The sequence below is a fragment of the Aphis gossypii genome, chromosome 2 (assembly GCF_020184175.1).
Source record: "Aphis gossypii isolate Hap1 chromosome 2, ASM2018417v2, whole genome shotgun sequence".
NCBI lineage: Eukaryota > Metazoa > Arthropoda > Insecta > Hemiptera > Aphididae > Aphis > Aphis gossypii.
The window spans coordinates 32,966,671-32,987,424 of NC_065531.1; the positions used below are offsets into that span (position 1 = coordinate 32,966,671).

The 20,754-nt window shown below is 27.4% G+C and overlaps 1 protein-coding gene across 2 annotated transcripts in view; it reads right to left on the bottom strand.

Annotated features, from left to right (window-relative positions):
- Window positions 1-3,492: 3,492 nt before the first annotated feature.
- The window catches only part of LOC114121359 (dynein axonemal heavy chain 7-like), a 30,037-nt gene continuing 12,775 nt past the window's right edge, over window positions 3,493-20,754 (bottom strand). The window contains exons 21-49 of one of the 2 annotated variants that reach the window (XM_050201127.1): window positions 19,650-19,982; window positions 19,381-19,560; window positions 19,179-19,310; window positions 18,670-19,098; window positions 18,144-18,592; window positions 17,934-18,081; window positions 17,498-17,710; window positions 17,119-17,433; window positions 16,950-17,066; window positions 16,745-16,885; window positions 16,528-16,686; window positions 16,173-16,402; window positions 15,137-16,113; window positions 14,845-15,073; window positions 14,612-14,765; window positions 13,365-13,498; window positions 13,090-13,281; window positions 12,269-12,674; window positions 11,748-11,930; window positions 11,469-11,652; window positions 11,222-11,373; window positions 10,991-11,140; window positions 9,821-9,972; window positions 9,373-9,749; window positions 9,139-9,305; window positions 7,510-7,747; window positions 7,033-7,184; window positions 5,950-6,087; window positions 3,493-5,191 (exon numbers count right to left, since the gene is read on the bottom strand). In XM_050201127.1, coding sequence (XP_050057084.1) covers window positions 4,838-5,191; window positions 5,950-6,087; window positions 7,033-7,184; window positions 7,510-7,747; window positions 9,139-9,305; window positions 9,373-9,749; window positions 9,821-9,972; window positions 10,991-11,140; window positions 11,222-11,373; window positions 11,469-11,652; window positions 11,748-11,930; window positions 12,269-12,674; window positions 13,090-13,281; window positions 13,365-13,498; window positions 14,612-14,765; window positions 14,845-15,073; window positions 15,137-16,113; window positions 16,173-16,402; window positions 16,528-16,686; window positions 16,745-16,885; window positions 16,950-17,066; window positions 17,119-17,433; window positions 17,498-17,710; window positions 17,934-18,081; window positions 18,144-18,592; window positions 18,670-19,098; window positions 19,179-19,310; window positions 19,381-19,560; window positions 19,650-19,982 — 7,185 coding nt within the window. In that variant the 3' untranslated portion in view covers window positions 3,493-4,837. Of the gene's footprint in view, window positions 5,192-5,949; window positions 6,088-7,032; window positions 7,185-7,509; window positions 7,748-9,138; window positions 9,306-9,372; window positions 9,750-9,820; window positions 9,973-10,990; window positions 11,141-11,221; window positions 11,374-11,468; window positions 11,653-11,747; window positions 11,931-12,268; window positions 12,675-13,089; window positions 13,282-13,364; window positions 13,499-14,611; window positions 14,766-14,844; window positions 15,074-15,136; window positions 16,114-16,172; window positions 16,403-16,527; window positions 16,687-16,744; window positions 16,886-16,949; window positions 17,067-17,118; window positions 17,434-17,497; window positions 17,711-17,933; window positions 18,082-18,143; window positions 18,593-18,669; window positions 19,099-19,178; window positions 19,311-19,380; window positions 19,561-19,649; window positions 19,983-20,754 lie in introns of those variants that run through there. The other variant, XM_050201128.1, reaches the window with a different exon arrangement.

The window sequence follows — 20,754 nt, forward strand, 5'->3', positions numbered from 1 at the left end:
ATTAGTTTTTGAGTAACAACCGAATAGAAAAATTTATTTGGTTGAAAACTGGTTTTGCGTAAAAATTCCCGTTTTTCCGTCACTTTTTTTGTTTTTCTCGATTTTTTTGAAAAATGCTTTCTTTTGACCTCTACAATGTACCAACTATACTCACTCTGCCATCGGAAACCATTCCTGAAGTTTGAAATTTAAGTATTATTTCGAGTATTATGCTGTACACAGACACAATAGCAAACAAACAAACACTAATCAATACATTTATCACTTCGTTCAGAATCTAAAAACACACCTCAATATAAAATTAATACATTCATCATTTTGTTCAGAATTGAAAACTTATGATGAAATCTGACTGACCGTCTCCTCCCTGAATCCTTTTTTATAAGCATTATCATCGATTTCAAATTTTACACACCCATGATAGTGACCTACTTGAGTAATCGATACCCAATGTACAGCAGAGTGGTATCCACTTGTCTACTTTTTTTTTATTATTAAAAAAATTAATTCTGAGTACTAGGACATGTAGCATTATGAAATTATAGCCAGGTATTTTTTCAGAGGTAACGACTACACTAACCACTTGACGTCATACGTAGGTAAATTTATTCAATTATTTTCATATTCTCGATCTATCTTACTAAAGTTTATATGTTTTATAATATAACAATCTAGTATACATATATGAAGTAGGTAGGTACACTTATGTTGTGTACATGGATGAACTATTTTTTTCCATGAAATTGTTAACTGTAATTTTTTTTAATGTTTATTTTATAATACATCAGTACCTACATGTTATAATATACATTTCCATTTTTTTTTATACATTTTTCATGTAAAATACACGGAATAAACTGGAGTATATGGATAACATTCGAGCATTGAGTATAATATGTTTCTCATACTGAAGATAATATAATAATTATGTACGCAGTGGTATAAATGCCATTAAATGGTATAATATTAATGCAAGGCACTAAATATTTTGCAATTACATATTATTCAGCGTCAAGCGCCTTATCTTAACAATTTTTCTAAAAATACAAAACGTTCATGCGGCAAATGTCATTTTCCACTGTTTTTCGTATCATGAGATTAGAGTAATGAATAACTTTCATTTTTATATCGTAAACATACGAGATGAAACATATTATAGTTAGACATTAGTTAACATACCTTTATATGTTTTGTAAATTACTATAATAATGATTCTGTTCAAGTTATATGCGTAATATTTTACAATTTTCAAGTTTATAATATGTTGAAATTTAAAACGGTATTTTAATTTACATTTAGTAGTGAACAAAATATGTTTTTTTTTTAAAAAATTTCGATGTACTTATCTAAATTAAAATTTGAACTAGTAATTTTTAAATAATTTAAATATTTATTTATAGTTACAAAGATAAAAGCCCTTAAAAATGGTTTAATAAAAATATAATAGGTATAATGAATATAATATTGGATCTAGTTAGATAAACCTAATCTAGTGTCGATAAAAAAATTTTGAATGACCAAAAAAACTTGAAAATTTAATACAAAGTCGCTTATAAGTTGTTCTTATTGTAGTTAAAAAAAATCAAAAATCATAAGTCACAATTTTTTTTTTTATTAGCATTTGAAGTTCAAATATTGACAAAAATTTATCAAAATCATGAATATTTGCAAATAATTTTGTAGGTATAATTCATAAAAATATTTGTATATGTAGCTAAGAGTTGAAAATTTAATACAAGATTTTCCATAAGTTTGGCTTACAATAATTTTATAAAAGAACTTAAATGTTGGTGTATCCAGGCCATTAAAACATAAACTACTTTTTTCACCATCCACTGGAAATTATATCCTACGCTGATAAGTCATCTTCGTTCAGAATTGTTTTTCGTATACAATGATACCTACCTATCAATGGATTAAAATTTAACACTCCTATAACACATAATAGTGATCCACACGGAACCTAATGTACAGCAGAGCGGTACCTACTTTTTTATTTGAATTCAAAAATATTGTTCGTGGAGGTTAATACTTTCAGGTACATTATTATATTTTATTATACACAATGCCATTTTTAGAACATTTTACTCTAAATTTTAGCTGCAGTATTTAGGCGATTTATACATCGAACCTAATGAAACCGTTCAACGGTAAACCGGTATTAACTCAAAAGTTAAAATATAGATATAATATCAATATAATAATAATAACGAATGCGATGTTTTCGATAAAAAGTAAATCTACGTACCGTATTTTTAAGTCTAATAAATTATGAAAATGCAATATAAATAAACATGTAATAAAATGTACTTACTCAATAACATATAGGCTGACAGACTTCAGAATCGTTTTTCGTAAACAAATATTTATTATTGAATTCAGATTTAAACTAAACTTAAATAAAACTTTTATTTGAACTTGAACACATCTATTATAATTTATAGTGATATACTTGCTTAATTTGTTAAATCTGATAGTGCGTTTGATAAACTTAAAGAAGTATGGTACATACAGATATACATACTTGTATTTAACAACATATTAAAAAAAAAAAAACATATATTTTATAAGACTTATAAGAAAAAGTAGATATCTCTTATAATGTTCTACTTGTCCGTTATTTTAGATTCTGAACGAAGTGATGAATGTATTGATCCTACAATGATGTGTTTTTTTGTTTTTGTATTTGTGTACTCGATAACTTGTCAAAATAATGCTTCAATTTAAAACTTCAGGGGTGGTTTCTGTTAGTAAATTAAATGTCCTTGGTGCATTTATAGTTCAAATATTTACAAAATATATCAAAATCGCAAAAATTTGCAAGTAATTTTATAGTTGAAAATTCATAAAATGTTATATACAAATTTGAATAATGTAATGTTTAATAAGTAGTTGTACCTTATTATACTGACAAAGTTTATCAAAAACTATATTATATTTACGCATGTACAATTATATTCTTGACTTATACCTGTAGTCCAAACTCCAAAGACACATATTATGTGATACGTTACACACATTATTACATTTTTCACTCGTCATAGTTGCATTTACCTATAACCTATATCCCTCAGCTATCCCTATAGTAATATTGTAATACTGAATTCACATCTCGGAAATATTTGATTTCCAATAGTACAGTAGTTTTATAACATTTGTTCAAATTAGGATACATCTGAAGAAAATTTTAAAACCTAACCTAACCAAGTGCACATATTTTTATCATTATAATGTTATCATTTATTAACAATATTGCTAATGTATAATATACTAGCTGACCCCGTGCACTTCGTTGTATAATATATTATACTACCATTTACCACGGCCTATATCATTTTTTACTCAATATATTAAAATAAAATTATTCTTAAAATTAAATATATCTCTACTTACAATAAAATATTAATTATTATATTATGTCATCCCAATTATATTTGAATAAGAAAAGGATTTTAGGGTTGCCGTTAATTATTTTATAATATATAAAAGATGTAATAGATAAATGGTAAAATCTATTTTATTATGTAGATATAATATGATTGCTAGAGTCAATGAGTACTATTTTAATGATGGATTCTTATTTCATTTCTAAAATAAACGTTCGGCACATGAACGTATATTGAAAGAAAGTTTAATCCTCTCTCTCTCTCTCTTAAAAAAAAAAAAACAAAACAAAAGAATTTCTAACATAATTTAAAATTAACTTAGGACGGTGACGTGGGGTATACCCCTGCCTATGTGTTAATTGACTTATCTATCACCCTCTCCCATAAGATATTTAGCCATATTTATGTCTATGCATTGGATGGAGTTGAACTTACATATTTGTTACATAGTTTCGTTCTGTTTAACATGTATGAGCCCCATTTGCGTTAAGAAAAACATTGATCAATGTACATACTAGTACTATACTTGCTAAAATAAAACCCTTATTTATTAAGAATATCTGAATAGAAGTATACTATACCTAACATCATAAATATAAAATAAGTGACAGCATACCATCCTGACTATAGAATTTGCCACAAACTTTTTTTGGACTTCATTGATTCTCATGGGTTTAGTTTTTAGACCTTGTGTCATCTGCAGATCCATAGAAACAACTTTTACATAAGTATTTGAATTATAAATATTTTAAGGAGGTCCATTAATACCACATATTATTTAATTTCTTGAACGCTCAATTTTGTACCAATACGTATTAATTCACTCAAATTTCTTATTTAGTGTGTATAAAATATTTCGAAAATGATATCATGTAGGTATAGAAATAATTTGTGAGAGGTTTATATAATTACATACATTTAAATCACAACGAAAAAATAAAATTGACTTTTTTGAAAACTGGGTTTTCCGTTTAGTATTCCCGTTTCTTGTTGTGTTTTTGTTATTTTTACAATTTCATTAAGAAAGTTATTGTGATATTCTGACTCTATATTCTACAATCACAAACAAGATGAATGTTTTTATTAGTAACCATTCATATCTCAAATGAATTGACTTCAGGTCAGGGGGAACGGGAACGTCGCATATAAAGAAACTCTCAGAACAACAAATGTATAAGTATCAGAGCCATAGCGGCGTCGAGTGCACCTTAACGCTTCACACGTTTACATATATATTTGTTATATTTAGGTTAAATCAAATAAACGAACTATTATCGATGATGACTTAACAATCACTTCAAATTTTCGACTTGGAGAGGCGGAAAGTAGATACTTTATAATATATTACTATGTACTGTTAGGTAACAAAACATTATAGGTATATTTTATACTGCAGTATAACTATTTTAAGGGGTTTTTGCTATTCGTGGTAGTGTGCTGTGTAAATTAAATCATTGGGACAATTGACAGAGAAGAGCGACACCCCTCATGATCCAGTGGTCGGGTGATCCGTCGATGGGCACGGACATGGCGATCACGAAGTTGGTGGAATGTCCAGTGGTAGACAGCGTGCCTCTTCGTTCGGCCGTCTTGTACATAGGACACATGTATACTGCGATGGGTCTTGCGACGGACTTCATGGCCGGCAGCAAGTGGATCAACGGCATAGCGCAGAACAGCTGTTTCGGTTTCGATTCCTTCAACACAGCTTTCCGGTCACTCCACCGGGCTCCATCCAAGTATAGACCGTACACATAAACGCCGTCGATGGGCTCGACGTCCGTTGCTGTGGATTTCTTCAATATCTACAACGGATTGATAATAAATCTTAATTCGTTATCAATATGATTTATATATAATACATCAGGGTGGAGATGGTGATGTGTGGAAGTGATTTTCACCCTTGGAAATTGAGAATTAGTTTTTTTACGTACTATATATCAATAATAAAATTGTCAAATTTCAAATGAATAAAATAAAAAAAAATAATAGTATTATTGTTAAATAATTGTGAATGTGTTTTTTACAACGACGTTTCTAAATTTTTTTCGCTGCAACAGATTTTTTCGTTAATTTATTTTATTTTTAATTATAGGTGGATTAGTTATCTATTTCTAGTGAATATAGTAAATTTGGTTAATATTAAATTTCGTTGAAATCGATTATGATTCAGTTAAAAACATTTAGTTAAATCATCTAAGCAAATTTGAAGAAAAAAAAATTCTTATAAAAATATTTATTTTTTAAAATACAAGGCAATTATGCTTTTTAATATAATAAAATATTATCAATCAGATTTGTTATTTATAGATTTATAGGTGATACTTATGTCTTGTAGAATAATTTTGTTAGAATCACATAATATATATATATATAATGACATTATTTTATATTATGGTTATATTGTGTCATATATTTGTGTTAATGTGTTGTGTATTTATTACAGATTTATGTTAATAAACGTTTTTCGAAATTTATTTTACATACCCATAAAAATAATGAAAACTTCTCTATTATTAAAAATACCATCTAGAATACAATGAATGTTAATTAAATGACTTACTTTATAATCAAATGTCAGTAAATCAATCGGTATCTTATATTTTCTGGCAAAATTCTGTTGCGTTCCGGTCAAAAAAGCTTGTGTGAAATAAAATCCAGACAACCAAAACAATTTTGGAGCACCATTATCATACCATTTCTAAATATTAAAATTAATAATAGTATTATTACTAATCTGAATAATAATAATAATATTTTGTTATTTATAAATAAGGGCCCGGAAGTTCATGCACTAAAAACTATCAAAATATGCGCTTAAAATATGAATTTAAATTTTTAACTGTTTTTTTTCGTTTTTTGTAAAAATAATATTTAAAAGATGGGGGAAAATATGCACAATTCTTATGTGATATAATTGATTGTGATTACTTTAAGAATTAAAATTTATAACTAAGGATTTTGACAAGTTTTCAAATACAAACAAATAATCGCGATTATTAACCCTACCAAACATTCACCTTTAATTTTAATCAGGTTTTTATTTTATATTAATAATGTTTTTATAAGGACATATTTTTCAACAAGTAAATTTTGAAATATTCTCAAAGTACGACATTTAAATGAAATATTAATAATAATACAAATAAAATGCAATAAAGTACAGAAAAATGCAATTTTATTTTAAAATATACACATTTTTTTTTAAAACCTCAAAATATGCGAAAATATGCACATTAAATTTCATTTTTGAACTCATTAGATTGTGATTCAAATTTTTGCAATTTTTTGATACACTCAGTAAAAACATGCAAATACGTGAGAACTTCCGAGCCCCTTATTTATAATTTATATTTTAAATAATTAGGCATGATATTATTATATAATATATTCATAAGTCTGATTTTTTTGATAGGTATGTACCTATTATAATTAGATTTTATGGATATAAGCCATATTTCATGTGAATATAAATTAATTAAACCATACCATTTTAAACGTAGATTAAATTATTCGACATAATCCTTTAGATCGATCGGAATTTTTTATTCTATGTTTTAAATTTATTACTTTACAAAATTGGTTGTTAACTGATTTATAGATAATAAATTATAGATTACTACTATATAAAAGCTAATAATCTAACTTGTAAAAATGCCATTCTTTGTAAGAAATCTTTCACATAACTTCCCAATGGTTTTAAAGATGGATAGGAATTTCTTGCCCAAGTTGTCGGAATTTTTCCGTTTATGATACTTTGACACAGTTCTTCCAGTTCACTAGATATTAGTATTAGGCCTAATAATAAAAAAAAAACAATTATATACATATTATTAGTTATGAAGTCAAAGTTAAATATTTTGTTTTCTTTAAAAATAGGTATCTACTGATTTTTTAAGCGTGTAATGTTCTTGTGTGTTTACAGAAATATTGATATACGAGAGTGAATTATTATTTTATTTTGTTTAATAAAGAAGTCGTAAGTATATTAACATTAAATAATTTGACGATAACATAATTATTAATGATCAACAGATATTATAATACATTATTACGATATAAAATTAAAATTTTTAGTACTAAAAATGTGTTATTTAAAATTTTTATTTGATTAACATCATACCTTTGATAGCTTTTTGAACATTAATTAGACTTGAACTTATTACATTCAAAAGGTTATTGAATCGTCCCATTTCTTGAACCAAAACTGTATTCATAGACTGATTGTAGTCAGTAGGGTATTTTTCTAATGCAAGCACGGTATCGAAAGGAATCGGAAGTTTGTTTAGAACATCTACAGCAAATATAATGATAAGTTCTTCTGACGATACTCCTTTTCCTTCCTTTGAACTTGCCATATTCTATGCGATTTAACAAATATGTATACCTAGTTACCTACTGTACTAATATTATTGTGTATATGTGTATTTAATGATTAAAATATAATATGCGATATTTAAACGTCAATATAACAATATTTTGATTTGCAATAGGAATATAGATTATTAAAATAAAATTATAGATCTAATTATTTGAAAACCTAAAATAAAATAAAAATGAATTTTTTAAAGAACTAGGTAAATGTTTTAAAATTATCATTAAAATGTTATAAATTATAATTATAGTACATTAAATTATCGAATGAAATTGTTGTTAATCATTCAATGAAATAATGAGAACTATACAGCGTATTTATTGACAAATAATTTGAATACGTGTTGTAATGTATTATTTACTTAAGTGTCTATAATGAGACAATAATTTATAACCCATATAATAAAATCATTTTTTTTCCAGTTTGAAATATTTAATACCTAAGGCTATAGGTACTAATTATTTATCAACTGTCCGTTATTACGATTGTTTGAAAAATATTTTTCTATTTTTATCAGTATTTTGTTATGATCATGTTAAAATGAATTATATAATGAGCGCTATTGATGTTTTCACCACTCGAAGAAGTATATTTTTTTTTGTGTAAAATGCGCAATGTTATATTTTGTTATCATAACATCATAATCATCTATTATGTGTTATTTTAGAGCATTTGCCAATTATTTGCTTATAATAAATGAGTTTATCGGACATTTTTGGGTCAGTATTTTATCATACCAATCGTCGCAATTACGCTAAAGGTAATACATTTGGTGCTGGGAGGCTTTACAATGGAATTTATAACTTCCTACTGACTGTGCGGGCCAGTAGGTATTATGTATTACTGGTTGTAATAAGGTATAATATGTACAAACTTGCACAATCGATCTATTCTTGGTGACGTTATACATTCAATTTACTATTTATTTCAATTAGGTGGTCATAACTTATAAATTTTAACTAATCAAGGAAGCACCAGCAGAATCAAAAGGGATAAACCGTGAAGCACAACAACCGTCATCTGCGACGACGATCGGTTGGGATTCTTCGAACGTAATAACGTCGTTGACGTCATCAACTACCGCTGCCGGCGCCAACGATCGACGTCAAGCGTCTTCATTGGACGTCGGACTTTTTTTTAGCCCCACCGCCGGGCTGCGACGATGGGTTGACTCAAACTCTTGCCCCCGACTCGAGAAATTATGCATATGGGACTATAAATACGTGCACGTAGTGCGAAACCAGTGGGTACAAGTGTGGCTGTACAAGGATCAAAATCCATCACTATCAACGGAAAATTAACTAACCGAACCGAACAAATTATAGTCCAATAAGAACGTAAGAAGTCATAGGAAAAATTGTTGTACAGTGTACAGACCTGAGTACTGAGCACAGAAGTAAGTAGAATGTCACTTTCTTGTTGTTCTTTAATGAGATCTGCGTTCTCGTTCATACCAAATATACTAGGCCGAGTGATTGAAGGTAGTTCTTGAATGTAATCAACAAATTGGTCGTATTTCTTCAAATTTGGACAATAGTAAGTTCCTGATGACGTATAATAATGAGTTAAACTAAAAACGTGAAATATATCCATTATTTATGTTAAATTTACCAGATTTATCAAATCTATAGTTTTTGTATTTGACGATTTCTTGGGTATAGAACTTATTTAGAAACGTATTTAGACACCTACGGTCCCAGTCGTCAGTTACACGACCACCATAGTTACATTCACCAGTTAAATAACGCAAAGCTTCGAATTGAATTTTTGAATATTCGTTAAGGAAGTTTTGTAACTGAACGACGCTAATTCTGAGATCGGTTTCGTTAAATTCGTATGGTCGATTCCATCCAATTGGACCAAAATGACGTCGTTCTTGTATTAGAGCATGGAAGAAGCATAGTCCAAAAAGCATCTTCTTGAAATGACTACTTTGTTTACAGCCTTCAAAGAATTCTTCGTTTACAATCGGATCACTTGTAAATGATCTATTTTTTAAATGATAGGTAATTTGTTAATCATGACATTTCTCAAATCAGTTTAATAAATTTATAAATACCTGTAAAGGTTGGCTCGAAGTCCTTTTGGTGGTTCATTTGTAATTTTTATACTATTTTGCAAAACCGATACAGGAAAGTACTCTACGGGATATGAAGTCAACCAAAGTCTAAATTCGGGATGAGTGTGCTCACCAGTAAAGCTTTCACATATCTAATAAAATAAAATATGTTAAAATTTTTCAATCAAATATATTTTATTTTTTATTTCAATAAACTGCCATTTTATTTGAAAAGTTATTAATTATTATTATTATTATTATTAATACAAAAGTTAAGAGTATAGGTTTTCTATGTTTATTTTATTGAAGCATTTTTAGGCTTTTGATTTTAAATGAATTTAACTGATTTTAGGGTATTCTAAACTACGGATAGGTCCTCTATGTTAATTCTAATCTTACTACTCCATCCTACTACCTAAGACCTAACTATGTATTCAATATTTCAATAAACATGATATAAGCTTGTGAAACGCTGAAAATGGTAGTCGATTTACTGAAATAGCATAGAATTTATATCTAATTCCTAGAAATTTGGTTAAATTTGTATTGGATATTTTTTTATATAAGAACTTACTATATTCTTCGTTAGGTAAAAACATACATATTATATGTAATAAACATTTATATTAAATCCCATAATATTTAGGTAGTAGGATTTAATATGTAGAATGTAGATATTATATGTTCAAATTATATCTATACATATTGCTATGACTATTATAAACACACATTGAGTCTAATTTTAAACTAAAGTAGTTTTTTGAAAATATGGGGAATCTTATTGATTTTATTGAGCCTTGAAGTATTAATATAGCTTGTAATAAAGTTCTATTTACCTTTTCTTTGGTAAATTTAAAATTAGTTTTAATGATAAAAATAAATAAATGTTTAAAAAAAAAAAAAACAACACGAATCGTAAATAAATATATTAGAGACACCCTTAAGCCTAATTTTTCTCAAAATAAATCATTTTATATTTAAGACGATCTTCATAATGAACTGTGAATTGAACTAGTAAGTAGTAATAAATAATTATTTTTGTAAATTGAATTGTATCTACGTGGTTACCTGATAATGAGTGGTGGTTTTAATAATTTAGATGAATGAAAATAATTAATAATTAATTAGAATGCAGCTGTATAAAATGATTAACCAGGCTGTAAAGTTTACCATTTCAAGTTGTGACATCCAACTTTTAGCTAAATGGCAATTTTGTAACAATACCCAGTTACCCATTCTTGTAGCTTCAGTGATAAGTCTTGAGGCTATTGGTCCTTGTCCTTGACCTAATGATAAAGCTGATAAACGGCTAGCAAATCCCTAAATAAAAACAAGGAAAATTATAGTAAAATGTATCAAGTTTAATATAAAATACAAACTATATTATTTATAGAAAAATACCAGTTTCTCTGAAAATTTTAACAACATTGCTGTTGGATCTGCACCAGGTGTCAAAACAAAAACTAACGGAGTCAAACAATTAGAATCATTAAAAATTGTTTGTAAATCAAATGGCAGAGGAACTGTGAATTTATGATCCAAAACTGATTCGTCTGTTGGTTATAAAATATGAATATTATACCAAATAATTAAAAAACAAATGTAGTAACTAGTAGGTATCCATTATTCGTAGTAATAATAATCTTACTAGCAACAAAATATTGAATAGCTGGTATAATTTTATCGTATCGAAGTAAACGTATTATGAGACATTTTTGAAAATAGTTCAGATGTTTATCCCACGGATCAGGAAAAGTTGCTAAATGCGGTTCCAATGAGTCATAAATATCTTTCCATTTATCCGTGTTGGTTTCGAAATCCTCTTTTATATTCTTTAAATATAAAGTTAGATTTTTTTTTTAGAGAGCCTTATTCATAACATAAATTATGGTATTAAATGTAAAAATTAGAATTTATAAAATATAACCTTGAAATTGGGAAGATTTTCAAGTCTACATAATTCATCCCAACTTTTATTTTGTAGCCAACTAATATGATTTTTAAACGGATTATCTAAACTAATTCCACCTGTGAGGAAGAATATCCATTCTTCTGTGTCAAATTCTTCAGATAAATTAATTGCCATAATCAACGATAGTAATAATTTGTCCTAGTAATACAAATATTAAAATTCAATTAATCAATAAATATTAAATATTATATGACTTAATAGACAAGTATCATTTATACTTATTATTTTTTTTTAGTCATAAATTATAATATCTAAATGTATATTATTTAAAAAATTATAATTTTAACAACATTTAATGCATTACATTTTTAAAGTATTTTATCAATTTTAGATAATAATTCCTCATTAAATAACAATATGTAAATTAATTTGTTAAATTAAGTAATTAATATTAGTTTGAAAATGATTTTAAAATACTTAATTTGATTTTATATAATTGTTTAGAATTAAAATATTAAATTATTCGTAAAAATTACTTTTTCAAATAAACTTCTGCATATGTTAACGTATAATGAATATGTAAAGTATTTAATCAATTCAATTGTTCGATCTTCAATGTCTATACGCTTAGGGCTGTTTTTGATAGCTACACCGAATAAATGTATAAACCATGCAAGAGAATATTGATACATTGGATCAATATTAGCTAATGTATCTATGGTAAAAAATAATTTTGTTGAATGTGTGGCAACGATGCGGTATTGTTGCCTTGTTTTATCTATTATTTGTTCGGTGATTTCAGATTCTGCTTGTTTTTCTTTAATTTCGTTAGCCAAGACTTTTGAAGAACTTAATATATTTACAGCACCTTCGTCTTCCAAAATATTTCCTTCGGTAGAGCTCAGAACTTGTAATATCTTATCTTCAATATCTTTTAAAGATCTAGAAAATATTTTATTTCTTTACATATATTAAATAACGTAAATAAGGCGCTTAAAACTAATTAAGGAAATAATAGTGTTGGTTTATTAATGGGCGATTTAATTTATTTTTGGATTACGAGACAATGAAATAATTCAAAAAGCTTCATGTATAAAATCTTTAAATTAGATGTTGAACAATGATCATACATTGTTCTTACATCATAATTAATCTTCTTTTATTTTTGATGAAATTAAAAAAAAAAAAAAATGAAAGGACGTAGTAATATGAATATAATAATTATTTCTGACTAGGTAATTTAGAAATTTGCCATAATTATATTTGGTGAGAAATATTATGTATTATACATTCCTGTGAACAATTTGTTTACTGATCGATTAAAAACTTATAAATGTATACGAATATAGTTATTTACTTGGCATTTTTAGCCCCTTGTATGATCAATTCATTCTTTACAGTTTCTAAATCAGGTCTATCTTTAGCCACTACTTCACCTAGCAATTGATCTTCTAGACCAATTGGTGTTATCATAAAATTCAATAATACCACTTTTACAGCTACTTCTGGTAAGTAATGTGGATTTTTAAGTTTAGTTGTTATATAAAACCTTAAAAGATATACAATGATCAAAAAAACAATTTTACATAATACACATGAACATAAAATCACGAAAGTCAATATGTTTTATACCTAAAATTATGATTATATTCAATGACGGAATCGCCTAATGTTAAGCAGTAAGTTCCACCAGTTAAAAATATTTGTGTTAATAATACAGGATCTAATATAGGATCTAATTCTTCATAAATGTTTTCTAATAAAACCTGAAATATATTAGACATCAAAATATTTTTTTTTATATATTATTTATACTTGAATAAGATGTTAATTGAAGTAACTGATGATTATGTTCTTCAATTAATAGGATGCATAGAGAGTTAAGAGGAAATCAGCAAGATACAAATTAGATATTGGGATATTGTAATAGGCAGTGATATGAATGGACATTAAGGAAGCGATAGAACTGTATAGGATTATGTAGTACTGATAGGTACATTAAGGGTAAAGTTTTAAAATGAGCAATGAGATAGGGTAATAGTACTGGTTTTTTATATAATTATACAACAATTATTGTAAATACATTCTATAGGTAGAGAGAAAAACATTATGTAACTGGGTGTATTGTTAGGAACACAAAAAAAGGAGAGTGATGAATCTGAAATTTTTGTATGTCTATCAATTTAGTTGTATAGTTGTATGTTAGAATGCCAAGTGTGGTGTTGCGATCATTAAAAATAACAAAAGTACCGAGAGTCTATTTAAAGGTAACGGAATAAGTGAGTATATATTATAAAAGTGTATAGACTTAATTCTTAAACAGTTTTATAGTAATGAATGAAATTACAAAAGACATTTAAGATGAATTATGTTTGCAGTTAATATTGTGTTAATGTGAGATAACTTGAAAATTTTAAAAATAATATATATATTATAGACAATTATGTATTATTTAGAAATACGTAATTGAGAAACTTTAATGTCAAAGAATTTAATGTTATTGGGTGATAATTTATTGTGTAAAATTAATAGAGTAATGTACTTAAAATTGGTTATACTAAATAATGTTAAAAATTATTAGAGTATGGATTAACCGAAGAGAAAGATTAGGAATTTCGTGAGATAGAAGGATGTCGTTGAGATAAAAAGAAGATAATTATATATTAAAAAATATTTGAGATTAACTGCAATAGTAGACAAGACGAGGCTGATCAGGTTAAGATTATGCAGTTTTGTTATTAGAAGAGGTAACTTAGAAACAACAAGAGTGATCACGAATATAAATATTGAAAAAAGATAGGTAGAGAAAAACCGATGGACTGGAGTGATCGACCTGTTATAACTAAAAAAAAATAATGAAAGGAGAAAAATAAATATACTGGTTGACCACTGGTAATGGCATGCTCCAAGATAGATATGTAGTTTGGTGAACTGAAACGTATAGTGTGTAAAGAATTTTCCATTTCCATTGTCTTAATCCATTTATTGGCTTGTCCCTGTGGATCAATCATTAAAGCCGACCGTCTAGCATTCCTGAAGGAAAATAATAAGAATTTATAGCACTAAAAATTTTAGTTTCAGTTTTTTAAATCAAATTATGTAGTGATTTTACATGACGATAATGCCATTATCTATAGAAAATAAATCCGTTGGCAATCCAGCCACATTCCAAGCTCTGATTATGACTGGTTGTCCAAGTATTGCACTTAATTGAAAATCTTTAGAACATATAATTTCATTTTCGCTGATTTCTTCTACCCAATCTTTGATTTGCTGGCTTCTATACTCCATTGTGAATGGACCCAAGTATGCAATAATACCGGAACTTATTAACAAGTCACCTGTAACGAAATATTTGTATTTATTTTTATATTAATTATGGATTTTAAAATTATTTAACATACCAGTAAGGTTTAAGTATCTTTCTCCAAGATTTATAGCCATTTGCCCCCATCGTTGTTTTTCTCCTCCTAATCCACCTATTAAATCTTCAGCTCGTATCATTTTTGTTTGTACTTCGTCAGCATTATCTTGTAACTTTGTCATTTTTCGTTGATTTTCTTCGAGGCTATCTTGCACAAGTTTTAGTTTCATTTCAACCTCATTAAGTTGTGAACGTTTTTCTTTAAGTTCATCCATTGCATTGTTATACATTGCTTCTGATTCAGCTAGAGCAATTCTTTTTGGTCTTATCTCTTTTGCCACTTTATCATAACTAGACATTGCTTTAATCCATTTACATAAGCCTTCTGCAGCAGTTGAAGCTTTTTTAATTTTTTTTGGATCAAAATCTGGATTTGCCACATACTTTTCATTAATTATTTTCATTACTGCACTTGGTATATTATCCTTATCAAAATTAATGAGATGTTCTAAAAATTTCATGTCGTTAAGTAATTTTTTAGATGGTCCCCAATAATCTTCCACCATTTTTCCAGTAGATGGGTCAGGAATTTTGTCAGGTTTTATTTCTTTTATAGTACAAATACTTTCCATGACTAACTTAACCGCGTTAGGAGGATTTTTCATGGATTTTACGAATGTAATATCGCCAGGAGTCAGCGTGTTTAATGCAGCTAGAGCAGCATTCAATACAGGTTTTGCAGCTTCCATATGAGCTTCACATTCGTCCTTTATTTCTTGTGCTTCGGCTGCAGTTATTTGTGCACTTTTTTCATCTACTTCAATGTTTTGTTTCACTATTGATATTTCTATATTTTCTTTTTCTATTTTCTGCATAATTATTTTAACTTTTTTAGAAGCAGCTATAATTTCAGGTTCTAAATACTTCAGTTCTTTTTGCAAAATTCCTATATCATCAGCTGCGTTTTGCAACCTTTCTAATCCAACTTCGTACCGACGTTTTGCAGTTATTATTTCTCTGTTATGAAATAATACGTTATATTTTGTTATAATACTTTTTTAAAATTATTAACTTACAGTCGTTTTTTACTTAAAACATCTTTAAAAGTGTTTATCATTTCTAAGTAAGAAGTCGGCGTTACATAGGTTTTACGTTGTAATTTAGCATTAAACTCTATAGATAAATCTATAGTTGTTAAATGGAATTTTTGACACATTTTAATACTAACATTACGTTCATGATCTGTTAATTCAACGTCACTTAAAAATGTTTTTGCAACAGCTATTAAAGCATCCGATGGCCAAGTCTACAATGAAATAGATAATATTTAGTGAGATACTAATTTTTATTCTTAAACGAATAAATCATTTTTAATGATAAATAACATAGTTTTAATTAGGTTAACTTAATACGATTATCTTTGTTATTCACCTGAAACCAGTCAATAGTACAACACTGTACAAGTGATGGGAATTGTCTTATTCTTGTTCGGAGGCCATTACCAATTGGGCTAAATGCCAACGATACGTGTAGTTGGTCTCTTACAGTTTGAATAAATAAATTGAATAAACCGGTTATACTACCATCAGTCTAATTAAGTGTAAAATTTTCATTATCAATTCATTATTTAATTAAAATTGTTAATTACTTGTAATGTTTTGTCACGTTGTTTATCTAATTCACGCATTTTATCACAGATTTCTATTTTTTCATCCATTACAAATAGATTTGGTATTTCTCCAGAGTTTAGTAAATTGTTTATGTCTTCAACCATTCCTTCGTCTTTTATCTACACCACATCATTTTTTTACATATTTACTTAAACGTGTTATGTTTTATTATAATTTGTTTACTTCTGAGTCCGCAAATAAAAATACAACATTTTGATTGAACGCAATAGTAGCTTGCTTAAATATGCTTTTCAAATCCTCATGCCATTCATTTACTCCATATAAGCGGGTCATTTTTATCTAAGTACAAAAATATGATATTTTAATGAAGAAGAAGCTTTTTTTTTAATACCTGAAATAATTCATATTGTGAAATATGTGCAGCTAGTCTTGTTAACGACTGGCGTCCAGATCCACCTAAGCCAATAAGTAAAGCGTGTCCTCTTGGTTGATTCATTATACGACAAATCCGGGATAGATGTTCGAGAGCGAATCTAAAAAGCACTAAATGCATAGGTTTTTTGCTCATTTGATTGAATTCATTCAGGAATTCCTCAACTGTCAATCGAAGACTGTCTAAATCACGGATTTCTTTATAGTTTCTATCTTGGGAATGTGGATCAGAGAAGTCACAATAAATTAACTGACGTAATTCATTTTGAGTCACCTAATTATTAGTAAAAAAAAAAAAAAAAAATGAAATTTGTAAAATTATTTTATTAATATTTTACTATTTTTTTATCCGTCATGATAAGATGAATAAACATTTGATTTAGGTCTTCGTCTAGGAATTCTTTACAGACATCACGTAAATTGTCAAAAAACCATGCGCGGTCAGACTCATCTACTAAACGGTCATAGTATACTCTAAGTATTTCATGTACCCAAAGCCGTTTCATGGAAATTACATCGCTAATAGTTTCAGGAACAGAAAACATAATTCCCTAATGAAAAATAAATTTATTAAAAAAAAAATAATTTTACTATTGTTTAAAATATTCCTTGTATTAATAATTATACTCTAATAATACGCATTTATAGAAATATAAATTAAGATATACATTTTACTTACATTAGTTATTTAATAAATGTTACATAAGTTATATAAGTATAATATTTTTATTATTTTTATAACGAATTTATGATGATGTCATAGATTATATTTACTTGTATGACTTTAGAAAAATCTCTCAAATTAAATAAGTAATGCGATTTAGCTGGAGTTGGCATTAAGTAACCGATGCTTTTTTTATGCACCTCCAATGTTGAATTAATTAATTGGTCAACAGATGAATAAAATTTTTTGGCAAAACCTCTATAGAAAAATTCCAAATTAGTTATAAAAACGTTTACATTTTTTTTTTTAAATTACTAAACTTGTTTTCTAAATGCCAAAGTAAAATTTTGCTAAATATTGAAACCATTGTAACATCGTCGAAAGAGTTTGTTACAATTATGTTAAAATGACGACTAAACCTAGGAGTCACTGTATTTCCTGATGACGGAGGACCCATAGCACATAATATTAGAACGTCTTGAAGGTGTATAGGCTCTAATTCTTTACGATCATACCATGGAAATTTGTCCATACATTGTCGCAATAACTCGATAGGTGGCTGAGCGCCATAGTACTCCTTTAGTGGCATACTTAAATCGTCGATAAATATTATACACTTAGTACCGATTGGAGGTCCAAACACACCACGTCTTCTCTTAACCAGTTTGCTCATAATTATGTCTTGTGTAATATTTGACGAAGTTTGAGCGGAAAAATTAATGCACGACGAGCTGTTGAATTCTTTGTCAATTTTTGTAAAGATGTAATTCTGTAACAAGAAAATTATACATTCAATTTTAAATATGATGATTGCTAGGACACGAGAACTTAAAAACTGCATCATACCATAGTGTAAGCTGATTTTCCTGTTCCAGTTTTACCTACCATCAACATGGGCTTATTATTTTCTAATAACATTGACATTAGTGCATGATTTCTTATTGTATCTACTGTTGGAACTATAATTTCATTGAAAGGAATGTCTTGCGGTATCGGTGGTTCATCTTCTATATAATCTGTCCATAGTTTCCACTCACCTTTGCCTTTTTTGTTTAGAACATATCTATAGTCGAAAACCAAACCATCTTTGGGAATTAAATTCGTATATGGTTTATCTGGTGATGGACAAAGTTCGAGTGGTATATTTAATGCATAAGCGACTTTTTTAGGAAATCTGTTTTCTAACAATGCTCGAAACAAGAGATTAAATTTTGTTCGGCTTTTTGTATCTAACGCAGCTCCCATTGACCATATACAAGAAAAGAAACACATACACTGTAAAGCAATTAAGTTAGATATAATAATATTGATTATATTAGTTTGAAAATAAAATTTAATATTCAATTATAATATACTTCTATTTGAGATTTCATATCAACTTGCGAGATTGTTTTTATGTGTTCTTCGTCATAGTATGGTTCCATATATGTATCACAAATATTTGTTAGTGATCTTACCAAATTTAAATCACTAGTAGGAAACACTTCCTACAAAGTAAATTGAAATAATAAACATATTTTTATTATTTTATATTCTATTATATAATATGTTAGATACGTTAAGATTACAACGTCTTAACATGAACAATATTGATCGAGTGAACCGTAAGATATGTTTATGTAATGTCTCTTTGTGTTTTGATGGCAAGTAAGGAGACAATTGGTTTATCCACGAAGTCACTAAACATTCCCAGCCCAAGGAAACTGGTTCCATGTAAATCATGCCACACCTTGAAACCTGAAATGAATGATAGAATATAATATGTAAATATTATATTTAAAACGTATTAAAATCTTAGATAATTCAAGTTAACATCATTCGGTTACCGTAGCTGGTGATGCAACATCCAAGTCCATAGGTTCAAATATTAAATTAGTCGTGTTAGCAAGTTGTATAATTTCTCCAGATATTAAACATAGTTTTTTGTTATCGTCCAATACTGTATTCATACTTTCAATCCAAATGGCGTCAACTGGACCATCAAAAATCAACCATTTTCTATCGAGATTAGTTGAAGAGGCAAATTTTCTGAATCCAACAGCTAAAATTCCGTCTGACCATTCGTGTGATGTTAGATCAAACTGACCATAAAGTTGACCCAATGTTATAGATTTTGGATTTATTACCATAATTTCAACTTTGTGTTCATTCATTAATTTCTTTTAATGAAATAAATAATGTTTTACGATACATAATTGTAAAATAAATTTTTATTTGATGAAAGTGGTTCACATAATATAATAAGATATGAGTTAAAAAAAATATAAAATTGTATTTTTTTATTAAGCCGTATTTTTATTTCATTGAACCTAGCGGTTCAAAAACATTTTTATATTTTATTTAATCATCATGAAATATTAATACTTATATAAATAACAGTAATTTATCATAAATAAACTATTAAAGAATGACATTCAAAATTATTTTTATTAATTTAATTTTTTTATATCAAAACCATTTTCAACATTGACATACTGTAAATTTAGGACGAATAAATATCAAAATAAAATATCTCAAAGATACAGATAATATTCACTAAAATGCGTATGTATTTATCGATTTGATCTATGATATGAAAATATTAGTCTATTTGTAATATATAGTATAAGATATGACTAAGTTGATTTATGTCATGTTATTATTATGGAATCATTTAATTTCTGTATATAATTGTACTATTTTCAAATATTTGATTACAGTTTGTCACAGTGGGTTTTTATTCACTGATGTGTACCTATTCTTTAATTTCTTATGAAGTAATTTTTTTTTTTGAACATATTGGTATATTCAGTTTCAAATGAATAAAAATATAATTGTTTATAAGTAATAAAGATTAGATGAACAGAATAGTAGTGCACTGAAATTTTTATCTACTGTTAAAAATCCTATTAATTGATTTTTAAATATCTGAGAATTTGAGAAGGTTTATGT